The sequence below is a fragment of the Temnothorax americanus genome, unplaced genomic scaffold, assembly GCF_048541705.1.
Source record: "Temnothorax americanus isolate GAGA-0224 unplaced genomic scaffold, ASM4854170v1 Scaffold45, whole genome shotgun sequence".
In the NCBI taxonomy this organism is placed as follows: Eukaryota; Metazoa; Arthropoda; class Insecta; order Hymenoptera; family Formicidae; genus Temnothorax; species Temnothorax americanus.
In genome coordinates, this window is record NW_027509602.1 from 1,329,477 (window position 1) to 1,342,186 (window position 12,710).

Sequence of the window (12,710 nt, forward strand, 5' to 3'; positions counted from 1 at the left end):
TGGTCATACCATCGCCACAGGTAGTAACTACTTTCTCCTCGCTGTTCTTTCCTCCATTTGCGCGAGTCATCCCAAGGACTTTCCTCACGTAGGAATATAGCGTTGGCTGGAATCCAACGTAGCCTTACAACCCGGGCAGGGGAGGAGGGGGAAATTTACACATGCCGTAAAGAAGAGGAAAGGAAAACGACGCTTTTCGTTATAAAATGAGTTTATTTTCTCTGTACCATATATGCTATGTACAACGTGTGTGTTACGGTACTGACATATACGACGTTTGGCGAGAAAGATACGTCTTGATAATGTAGAAAAAAAATGAGAATTAATTAGAAACACGCACGCATTACGTTTAACGTCAGCAGAGTGATTCGTTAAATTACATAGCAGTTTCAGTGCGTGGACGGTATGACGGGCGTATTATTAAAACGGTAGTTGTGGTACGCTGTGGTCGTGGATGGGAAGGGGGGGGAGAAACAGGCGTGATAGGGTACGAGTATTCTTGAAGGGCAATGTACGTTAACGTAAAAAATAAATAAGCGATTATATGCTGGTGCGCGGATATAACATAAGAACGCTCGCGATCGTCGGGTAAGTTCTGTACGTGACGCATGTATTTGCGATGAAAATGGTTTAATTTGGCGAGAGGCCGACGCGCGCGGCGCGGGCGCGGCGCCGCGCCGCGCGGCAGCGGCCGATTCAACGCCGCTTCAACAGCGGCGCAATAGAGCGGGCGAACGGGCAAGGAGGCAGAGGAAAAACGAAGAAATGGAGGAAGAATGGGTGCGAGGGGGCGGATAGAAAAGAAGACGTACACGGGATGGAGAAAAGCAGAAATACACGCTTGTCATGGTACAGAACAGACTCGAGCTTCTCGAGCTTACGACGGAGCAGGCGCGCGCACCTCAGGCTCGAGGACAAGCACCGACATCTCTATAAACTCCGTGGATACTCCCGGTAAGAAGTACAGGGTATAAACACAAACCTCATTAAGATGGACGATACGGAGGGTGGCGAGAGGGGTAGGGGGGGAGCAGGGGACGAGGGAGCGGGGCGGGGAAGGAGATGAAGAAGAAGAAGCGAGTGTGGTACTTGCACGCAGAAACGACGACGCCGGCCGCGTTGAATTGCTTGCGGCTACCCAAGTCGGCCGGCCGGGGGATTGCAGGATTGCGCGCGGTTTGATATCATCGAGAGCGATCGTCCTCGAGCCCAATATTATCTTTCCTTTCGCAATTGCCTTCCGCGGCCCCGATCCATAGCGCCGAGAGACCGCGGGGCGCGTTAACTTAATCTTAATTACGTTATTATATTGATGAAACATGATTGCTCCTTTTACATTCATCGTATACGCTCTTTAAATGTAAGACAATTAATTAAATGATTATCCTTATACTCCGCGTACTCGGCAATTTCCATTGACTTGGCATCAAACGTTAGCGGCCGGGCCACGGCCGCGGCGCGGGGCGTGCCGCGCATATACGCGTTCGATCAAGTCGATGAAAAGTGCTCCGCATATCGTTATCGTGTTACTCGAAATGCACGCTGTCTACGAGGTGGCGCGAGAAAATCTTACACATCTTCCCCGTGAAAAGTATAGTGACTTAGGATCCGTTCCACCGAGTTCCCGCATTTCATAGTGGAGACAACTTGATCTCCCGTCTACCCTCTCTCTCCCTCTCGTCTCGAAGGCCGCTTCTCGCAGCGAGGCGAAGAAATGTTAGATTTTTCTTGCGCCACTCCATACGCTCATGTGATACGTGTTGTATCGAAATTACACCGCTAAAGCGTTGCGCGCAGCGACCACATACGCACGGCGAATGCACCCTGGGCGCATTCTCGCGCCATCCTCGCTCGCGCGCGCAACACCGTTTCAATTTGCGTTCGTACAAAAATATCGTCGAACATGTATAAAATTGGCTCTACCCTCTCACCACAAGCAGGTTGGATATACTACCGCAGCGTTAGCGAAAAAAAATTCTTAAACGTAAATCCATAATTGAAGTGTGTTATCTTTGAAGGAAGTAAAAAAAAAAAATGAGGAAAAAGAAAATCCATAAGTTTGTCATGCATCGCGTTCACTTACTGTACGCGTAGGCACCTTCGTTGGCATGTTTATCATCGTACGTATACGTATATTTATATATATATATATATATATCCATATTTATATATTTATATTTATTTGTATTTCATTACTTCTATAAGCGGATCACGCGTAAGAAGCAACGGTGAAGCGGGAAAAGGGAAGCTATATACCGGCCAGGCCACAGATTGTCGGCGAATACCAGTTACTTCTGTAATGTGAAAGTAATCGAATCGCGCTTCGGAAATATACACATCGGAAAAATACGAGCCGCCCCCGCCTGCGTTTTCTGCATTTCAATTTTTCTCTTGCGGGATCAATGCCGCTTGATTTAAGGGGGTGAAATTCCATTCAGTTATTCGGTGTCGACGGGATCTCGTACGGGGCAGCGCAGCGCCTAGCATTATCCATGGCAATTAGATCGAATAATTAAAGCGTACACTGGAATTCCGATGGACGTAACATACGCGCGCTCTCTGCCGCTCTGTATCCTTTTTCGTTCGATGTCGGCTATTGTTGTTGCGTTAGCGACCACTAGCCGTTAAAGCCCTGGACACACGAATCGACGGAAGACGATTCGTGTGTGAAGGTCTTAACAGTGAGTTACACGTGCAACCAACGTAGTTGATAAACGCGAAACATTTGCGAATGGATATTCTGTGTGTCTTGTTTGTGCCGAAAAACCTTTTCGATCTCAAATTTTATCCTGCATACGATTATTTCAAAATTAAAAACAGATCAGTATATTGAAATATTATTTTAAATAAAATAGAATTTTGTCACGGCCGTACATGAAGAGTCACGGATCGTGTATGCGAGCCGACGAGTTGAAATCGAATTTCGATAACGGTTGAACCGACCAAGTTCTGAGTAGGCTCAATCGATAGCTTGGGTTTAAATTATAAAAATTGTTTTTTCTACGTGCCTTATCATCGTCTGTTGTTTTTTTAACTTTTTCGACACGGTGTGTAATTAAGCGCGTGATCGATTAGAGTACATAACGTTTTCGAGACGCGTGAATAAAAGCAGAGCTCGTATAGTATCGCGACTCCTCGCCACGCGATAAGCAAACGTCAAACACCAGAACAATCCCAAGTTTGGTTAACTGTAATGCAAACACTTCAGAACGATTGGAGACTCCCATTTTGTCTCGCTGGTACCTTTGTTTGTCTTAACGAGTGTATTTTAATCCTCAAGTTTCGCAATTAATCCGATCTCCCTACGAGTCCATCTTGTGTGCCTTGGTGAAATCGATAAGGCTGGTATAGATAACAGATTTGTATTTCTTGATGTTGCGGCGTATTACATCCTCTGCTCTTTATCTATCTCTCATTTTTCTTGAAGTTCTTTAAAGCAAAATAAAATAGAAATCGGAAAATGTAGTTATTTTCTATTGCTGCTACACCACAAATAATATTCAATTATAAAATGCTATAAATTAAAATACAGATTATCTTTATGACGTTCTTCCGAAAGTATTGTGTATATAAATTATAAAATATTTCATATTATCTCTTATTTGCAGAAACTGACTTTTCGTTTCTTTCTATTTCTCTGCTTGCCGAGCAATGTGAATTTGACAAATACCTTTTATTTGCGGTTCATACAGAAAATGTTGTACAATGACTGTTACAAACTGGATTTTTCTGTGTTTGACATTATCGATGCGGCTTTGTCCTTTAGAATTTTCTCAAAATGTCTGGCGATGGAATTGCGGACCGATGGAGAACGCAATATTTTATTGCTTACGTAATCAGAAACAAGTTCTTTTAATCATATCGAACAACTTTTTTAATTTGATCTTTTTGATTGCCTCTCTCAGCTCGAATATGTCAATCCGAATTGATAAGCTCACATGTCACGACGTAAATTAACCTGGCCGCTATGGGATGGCTAAGGATAAGGGACATGACTAAGGTTACGTCGGAAGGGGGTCGAGGTTACGTGATTCTGCTATGGAGAGATAGCTATCCTCGATGTGATCTTACCCCTCTCCTCCCTCTCCGCTCTCTCTCTCTCTCTATCTCTCTCCCTCTCCCTCCCTTTACTCTCGGAGCTAGATTCAACCCCATCAAGCGTTACCCCCGCAAGCTTAGCTTAACCCCGAGACGCCACAAGAGGCAATTAACCTTCCGCCAACCCCTTTGCGCGCGTACCTTTTACCCCTCTTCACCGAGCTCACCACGTTTCTAGGTCCTACCTCTGTTTCTCGTTCTGTCTCAAATCCCTTTTCTCTCCTTCATCCCTGTATCTGTATTTAGCCCGCCGCTCGAGTTCCTCGCCGCGCCGTAACCGTTGATATCCTACGCTACACGTCTGCATAATCATGTTCAATTCCCAATGCTAATTAGAGTCCATGCCGGGTAGCCATGCCGGTAGTCAACGTATACGCGAATACGCGTCAACCTCCATCGCGCAGAGTCACATCGGTGCCGGAGACGTGTCCCACATCGCGTCACGTCGTCTCGAGAGAGAGGAAAAAAAAGGGGACGGTAAAAGTAGCTTGTGAGGGCAGGGCAAAGCGAAGGGGAAAAGGGCACGGCGGCGGTGGCTGCTGCGGCGTGGCGATGCACGTGGGCGCAAGAAACCGACCGAACTTTTCGCGGCTTCGAATTTTTGCGGCCGTTACATTATCAATTACTTACCGGCGGAAGTGGTGTGGCGAGACGGAACACTTTTATCACGGAACAAAGTAAGAAATCGATCTAGCCTCGGCGTGAAGCGTGTGATTCTCGGTATGCGTCTCAGATCGGATACGGATTAAGTATCGGCACGATATTACGAGAAAGCTTCCCCTTTCCTTTTTTTTTCTCCCCCCGTTTATCGCGCTCTTTCAATCCGCTCTTCTGAGAAGCGTCCCCTTTGGACGGCGTCGATTTTCGTTACGGACGACGGTACGCGCACGCACGAAGGTCACCTGGACATTGAACGTCACGCTAATTAAAGGTTGCCGGTACGGATCGTAATTGCAACCTTGCTCCTTCTTCCACGAAATAACCGGCCACCCAAGAGACAGACGAAATTGATGATATATACGATTTCATTGCTCGCCGCCGATGACCTTGACCAGAAAATGTCGATTCGAAAACACTGATATTTATGCCTTCAATAAGAGCGACAGATGTAGCGAGTAATCAAGCGCAATTGCGCCTAATTATTTCGTTCAGTAATTCACCGGCATTATCAGCACGTGTGCATACACGAGCGTGTAATTATGCCACTTTAAACCGGGGAGACGAAGCTGCAGGAGCAACTTCGATCAAGTGATACGGCGAAGTCGATCGGTTTCCTTACGTTGGGTCAGCTGCGAGGAAATGAAGTTTGGGACGAAAAAGAAGATGCGTCTGTAATAGTGTCTAATATAATGTGTATATACGAGAACATTCGTAGAGATGGGCGGCGATCATTTTGCTTCAATTTTTTTTTTAATCGTAGCTTACGAACGCGTCCCTCTATCGGTTTATCCCGACGCGCGTTCAAACAAACTCCGCGATCTGCCCATCTAACCGAATCTAATTGAAATTAGTAGAACGCCTCTGCAAAGCTTCCACCCTTCTACAAGGTAAGCGTGGGTGGGTAAAGGACATGCTCCACTAAAAGCTACGTATATTGGCTGCAACTTCGCAATGCGGTACACTCATAGAAGTTTTGTATATATAAGTACGAAGTAGCGAACCATCCGAATTTCTTTAGAAAAATTCCAAGAGAGAGCCGCGTGAGAGTGTTACTTTAGTGCTGTAGATCGCCTCGAGAATCGTGACACGAATCGCACGACCCTCTTAGCGCCGGCACGCGCCGGTTTTGAGAGAACTCACAGGTCCATGTGAAGTCAGCCAAAGATTCGTTAATAGCGATTTATACGCAGGAAGACGAGATTGACGATATGCCGTGGGGAGCTGGTGGTGGAAGTCGTTCAGAAACGACGCGCGGAGTATCCGCCGTCGTACAACTTACAAAGACTGTCGGTGCGCCCGGGCATGGAGTGCATACCGGGCACGGAAACGGAGACCGAGAGCGCCTCCTGGTGCTTCAGCATCTGCCGGCGTCGCTGCCAGGTGAAGGTCCATGCCGCTATGATGGCGATCTGGGCGACGAGAAAGACGGTGCCGGCTACGATCGCCTCCCCCAGATTGATGCACATCCCCATTGTCGACGATATGTCCTCGCTCTCGACGAAAACGGTGTCCCTCGTCGCCGAGGTGGCGTTCGGTGACTTACCGTCGCGCTCGAAGCCGAACTTGTCCGTGATCTGGATGGACTGCACCAGGAGGAGGTCCTCGCGGCTCTGGGAGCCGACGGCGGTGGAGCGACGACGGCGACGGCGTCTGCCGAAGGAGATGACCGAGCGCAGCTCGCCGGTCGTCTCCTCCTGATCGCACTGCACGGGCTCGCAGGTCGGCATGCACGGGGTGACCAGAGCGCGGAATTGCACCACTTCCGAACTTGGGAACTTGAAGGCGTCAAAGTGCGACAGCAGTATCTGTAAAACAAAAAAGAGAAAGAAGATAAGTGACTTGAGAGTTTGTAAGAATAAAAGGAAATTACTGACGAGAGCGTTATACAAATCATAGAATATCTAATTACGAGAGCTAATAGAAGTGCTTTACGATTTTATGAATGCGAGAAATCAATTTAAGACAGCGGCATAAATTACTGCTTCGGACTAATTGAATTAATTTGAATCCTTTTCGCCGAGTAGAAAATTATTGCAGCGTTAGGAAGCGCATATAAAGGAGCGATGTTTACGCGTATAGCTGATTTAATTTACGTGAGAGAGAGAGAGGGGGGAGAGAGGTGTGCGTAAAAGATTAATATCTTAATTTTCTCTAAATTTCATGCTCAATAATGATGATAAATAAGCGAATGTCGTGATCTTTGCTTTTTAATTTCCGACACGGCGTGTAAATACATTTCAGGGAAGAACAGGAAATTTGATACGTGGAATGTAATAAAACGAACTGCCTCGTACTCCATCGGTCCCTTTCGACGGATTGCAAGTCACGTAACCAATTGTTTCACGCCGTTACTTGTCGCCTCGGATAATACATAAACACCTGTGCCGAATGGCTCCTCGGAACGCAACGATTTCGCCGCTCGCGGAGCTTTTGTCGTGTCCGCATACCGTTAGCAAACTACAGCGCCAATATTATGACATTTGCGGCGCGTTATATCGTCACCACTTCTCTTTCACCCGTTCTTTATTATCCTGGTACTTACGTATAGAATTTTCAGATTTTTTTTCATCGTAAGAAACGAATTAAAGTGCCATCAGGCGACGACGTTAACTGAAAGTGGTGGTGTTTGCGTCGGATTTCGAAACACCGACAGATTTATACCTGACTTTTTTTCACCAAGTTAGAAACTGCCTAACAATAGCAAATGTAATCAGCGTGAGACAGCTGCGAAACGCGCACGTATCTTATTGTTTTTTTTTTTTTTTTTTACATAGGTACTCGTAATTCATACGCGATGTAGGTGGCTGTCGACTCAACTAAGCAGCGTCGTGTCGCATTAATTCTCAAATTCCGACACGGGCGGTCGTAGAATTCAGTGTGGATGCGGAATAATGGTAAATCTTACTCCATATGTCGCTCTCACATAAATTTTCAACTATATCCCAAAGTCAGCTCGCCGGGGCGCGACGGCGTGATTTTACTCTCGCGATCGCGGGGCACGCGGCGGTGTAAGGAAGAAAAAAAACCGCTTGGTTCTTACGACAGACGAGAGGGATTACAGAATGCGGATGTCAGGAATTGCGTAACACGGGCGTCGGCCGTCGCACGCAATATGCGTAAGAGATGATCGCTTCAAACTGGTTTTTCACGTCCCCGCGGCAGCTGCGTCCAATTTTTTTCTCTTCGTTCTTTATCAGGTAAGGCCATATAACGGCAATTACACAGGATTATGACATGAAAAACAGCCCAAGTACCCGCTTTTACGCGCGCCATTAGAGCGCGCGTATATCCACCCCGGCAAATGGCGCGACCAAGCGCATCGTTGTAATTCCCATTTTCTCGCGACAAGCGGGATCTATCTGTTAAAATCTTTTTTATTTCGTTTACAGCCTATCGCGCTTATATTGCACGCAAGTTTTTCCACCATCGCCTCGGTAACACCGCGCTGATCGGGAATTGGTACGGGGAATTCAAGTCTCTCTCTCTCTCCTCCCTCTCCCCTCCTCCTCCTCTGTTTCTTTCTCTTTTTCTCGCTTTCTCATAGTCTCCTACAAAACGAACGTATGATAATCACTCGTGTTCGCTCGTTAGGCTCGTCGTCCGCGGAGTAATCTCGCGATCATCGTTTTACCCGAGAGGAACGCCGCGCCGGCCGTAATATATTCATAGATACGTCCGTGCACCACGGCTCGTCATTGATTTCTCTTCATTCAGATCATTCACTGCACGCTCGCAGGGTCAGGATCCCGAGACGCGATCTTTTCCGAAGCTGAACTCTTTGAGAAACTGAGAAAGAGGCCGGGTACGTAAGGTTAGGCGCCACGCTCGTGCCGCGTGCACGTCGAAAACTGGTTTCTGCGGCGCATCACCATCAAGTTCATCGTATTTACACACCGGAGCGCGTATATTATCGGCGGGAAGTAAGACATTAAAATATGCTTCGTTCTCCACGCGTACAGCTTCATTTAGCCGTTTCTTTGCCTCGCTTGCCCGCGCCTAGTGGAACGAGCGGAACTTTATTAACCCAACGTCATCCCGCGCAGAAAGAGTAGCGGAAGGTCCATTCTCCGCGGGGGAAAAGCGAGAGCGATTGCACATTCGTAGCGGATGGAAGAAGAAGCGTAAGCGGATCGAAGGAAGAGGAGGAAAGCCCGGGGACGCGAGAGTTTGAGAGGCGGAGAAAGAGAGAAACATAGAGAGAAGTATGTACGTAGAGCTGTACGCGCCGAGTAAAAGAAACACACAGCCGCTGTATCCGCGGCATCTGGTACGCGCCGACGATAAGTCTCCTTCAGCGGCAACGACGTCGGCGATGGGAAAGGACGGGAAAGAGGAGCCCGTCATAAATGTACCGCATCAGATCAGTCAGATCGTAAGACTCGCCGCCCGCGCTTTTACGGCGCGGCTCAACCTGATCCCGCTTTGTCTGCTTTATAAGTCAGCCGCGGGGGCTCTCTCTCTCTCTCTCTCTCCCCCGCCTTGGTTCATCCCTACACGTGTGTAGGGGGGTTGCGCGCTCCCTTTACGAGTTTACGTACACGGACGTGGCGGTTGAGAAATGTTTCCAATTTCATTCAAACCGGTTGTGAAATGGAAGAGAGCCTTCGTACCGCGGCCCGGTTACGTGACGGACATACCGAAAAGCAGCCGAACTTTTGGCAAATTTCTGGTTAGACGAGGCGCAATGCTGCACCGTCACCGAGGATGCCGCGCTCCGCGCGCGCTTTCACCGCCGACGATCGTTTCTCTTTCTATCCCTATATCTAGGATTAATAAAAAATCAACGGCGATGTGTACCGGTTGACTTGCGCGACGCGTTTGCTTCTTTATTTTACGAGCCACGTTTGTACGAGACAAATCTTTCCTATTCTCAGACGGGGGTATTAATATGGTACGAAGCTCTTACTTACACGTGTAGAAGAAATTTTCATATGTAGAAGATGCGACATGCATGGAAGATATTTTATACCAACGGTATAAATATTGAGAAAGTTTAGGATCTTCATCTTTAGATATTGAACAATTTGCTTTTCGAACAGTTCGTTAAATTACAGATTTCAAAGTTCGACAAACATTTATATAGTTTTTGTCTTATACATTTGCAAAAATAATTTTATTCGACAGAAGCGGAAACACTCATATTTTTTTTCAAAATTTAAGTCTGTATTCCTTATATATTTTTCAACATTTATTAAGCATTCTTTAATGGACATCAATTCGCTTGCTCTGAATAACTATCGGAATATTAATTGTTAGATAATTAATTATTGTAATGGTAATCGCAAACGTTTTTATCAACTTGAAGCTAACGTATAAGTACCAGTGTTCTTGGTAATAATTAATTATTAATCCTTTATTAACTCGTGCCCACATCTGCGGGAGGGAAAAGGTCTGCCAGCCTCCCGAGCTGAAGAAAGACAAGGTATGAACAAGCAACTTCCTGCTATCGGTATATCTCGGGTCAAACGATGCCCCTTCGTTTACCGAGAATCAATGTTGCGAACGTTTATTACCATATCATAATGACGGTATACTGTCGCAAACGACGGAGATTATTGATAGCTGATAGCGTGGCGTATATTAAAGTTGTTGTCAGGCGTTTTATCATTCATGCCAGTTTGACAGGCAAATAAGGTGCGTACGGATAATAAACGGCGTGAAATCTTCGCGATGAAATCTTCCTTTTCAAGTTACGTTACGCTTCTACAGATTAGAATTTACATACATCCCGTCTTGATTAAACGCGAGAGATGCAAAATTGAATTACAAGCGAGAAAAGCTTTTCTCATTCTTGGCCGCTCGACAAAATTCACCCGAGAGATAAGCAAGCATCAAGATCTCTATCTTCGTATCGTAGCGCTCGACAGGAAATGGGGTTAGCCCTACGTGATCAGCCGCGGTCAGGAAACGAGATCAGCGGTGGTGCGCACGTTCTAAACCGGAAAAGGGCGCCACGACGCCCTTGATACAGGAACGACTGTAGGCGATATATCTTGATGCCGGGCGTCTTACCGTACGTACCCGATATAAATTTACTCTTTGTTTCTACCACGACTGTTATTACTTTCTAATAAAGCGATATTGCGCCGTGGCGCGGCCGTGCTCGCGCGAGCAAATGATGTGGAACGACGAGTTAACGAGGCCGTGCGCCTCTCTCTCTCTTATTGCTCCACCTTCGCTCCGGCTCCACTCGTTCTCCTACCTGCCGCACTATCGTAACGATCCGTTTGTTTTACTCGTCGACACGTGAAGCGCATCAGCCACGCGGTCCACAGCTGGTCGAATGTTGCGTGCCACGAACACAATGTAGCCAAAGAAAATCCTTCGTGTTCGCATTTCCGCGATACAAAGAGAAAAACATAATTGGCAAAGCCCAAAGCCGGTTATATCGCCGCGCCGGTTAGACTAACGTATAAAAACGACTGCTCGAATTATCGGCAAACATTTTTACGGGTTTATTAATGCCCAGCGCGCCGCGCCGCGCGCGGAATCGTAATTCTCATTGCGGCGCGGCGGCGCGGGCGCGCGCGTTCGACGTTATATCGTGCGAGTCATCGTGCAAAATGTACGAGCGGTATATGTGTAATTGGTCTATCGAGGTCAATACGTGGCGATCGCCTATACCTATTAACCGCGCAAGAATTATTGTACTTCCGCCCTAATGCATTTTCGCTCTCCAGCTCACCCACGATATACTTCACGCATCGCGCGAGGAAAGAGTAGAGGATTAAACTATTTTTTCGCGATCTAATCGCGATCGCGGAGTCAATTCCCATGTTACCTTATGCGGGAAACGCGGAAGTAATAATCGCGGGCTCTATACGAGCTCGATCGTTTTGAAACGCAACGGTATTCCATTATTTAATGATCCGTCTTCATACATTTGAATGAAAGACGTCCATTCTCGATCATATCTCGCCTCTTTTTTTTTTTAATAATTTTATATGAGGCAGACTGTGAGAACTTGTGCGACAAACGTGCTTAATTGTTAAACGTTATAAACGTTATTTTATACAAAAATTAAATTAATAAAATTTATTAAAAGCTATTTAATAAAAGCTATTCGCCAAATTACGAGTAAAAATCAGAATATTTAAGGATGCCGATCGAACGAATCTCGCTGTTAAATTCTTATTCCCGGCATTGGGGGTAATCTTACGCTCCCTTATGTGGAACACGCGGAAAGTAATGATCGCGTTGTGCCAGACCAATGTGCCCGCATGCCATGCATGTCACGGCACGTCATCTCCAAGACGGCGGCGCATCATCGACGCGACCTATTACAGGCCGGGCAAATTGCTTCCCGTCATAAAATCCGTTCGGGTGATGGATTAACATGAAGTCAGATCGACCGGTTGACTCGTGTCTGCTTCTCCATCTCGCTCTTTTTCCATCCGGTCGCTTTACGCCCGCGTGTATTTTCGAGGTACGCGCGCATTTCCACAAAGTACTCGTCAACGAGCATCGACGTTATAGGCGTCAATCATCGTGATCAACTTGTCGCCCTCCGGGTATCGTGTACGATCGTTTGAATCGATATATATTTATCCGTTCCTTCTATTATATCTTCAGGGCAACCACGCGCGTGGACAGGGTGTCTCGGATTTTACCCGACAAATTATTACAAAGTTATAAACAAATATTAAACACGTAATAAGTAAAAATGGTCATGTGACCTCTGAGATCGTCTGATTTAACGCCTCTTGATTTTTTTACTTATGGGGGACTTTAAATAAATAAGGTTTTTAAAACTCGGGATAGGTTGTTTTTATCCAAATAGCTTTTCCTTCGTTGTTTACTTTGTACCGGCTTACGACTGCGATGCATGAAATGATTGAGTGGAAAGACGTTTCTATTAAAGCGGTATCAAGAGGAACATTTAGAGCAAATACCGACTACACTCATTTCCTTGGAAATAATTTTCCATCGCTGCAGCGCCACGTTAACGTAAG

At 46.4% G+C, this 12,710-nt stretch overlaps 2 protein-coding genes across 3 annotated transcripts in view; one reads left to right on the forward strand and one right to left on the reverse strand.

Annotated features, from left to right (window-relative positions):
* Atg16 (Autophagy-related 16) overlaps positions 1-12,710 on the forward strand; it is a 221,586-nt gene that overhangs the window by 170,082 nt on the left and 38,794 nt on the right. The gene's annotated exons all lie outside the window — the stretch shown is intronic.
* The window catches only part of Neo (ZP and PAN domain-containing protein neyo), a 71,733-nt gene continuing 59,223 nt past the window's right edge, over positions 201-12,710 (reverse strand). The window contains exon 5 of the mRNA XM_077416787.1: positions 201-6,563. Coding sequence (XP_077272913.1) covers positions 5,997-6,563 — 567 coding nt within the window. The 3' untranslated portion in view covers positions 201-5,996. The remainder of the gene's footprint in view (positions 6,564-12,710) is intronic.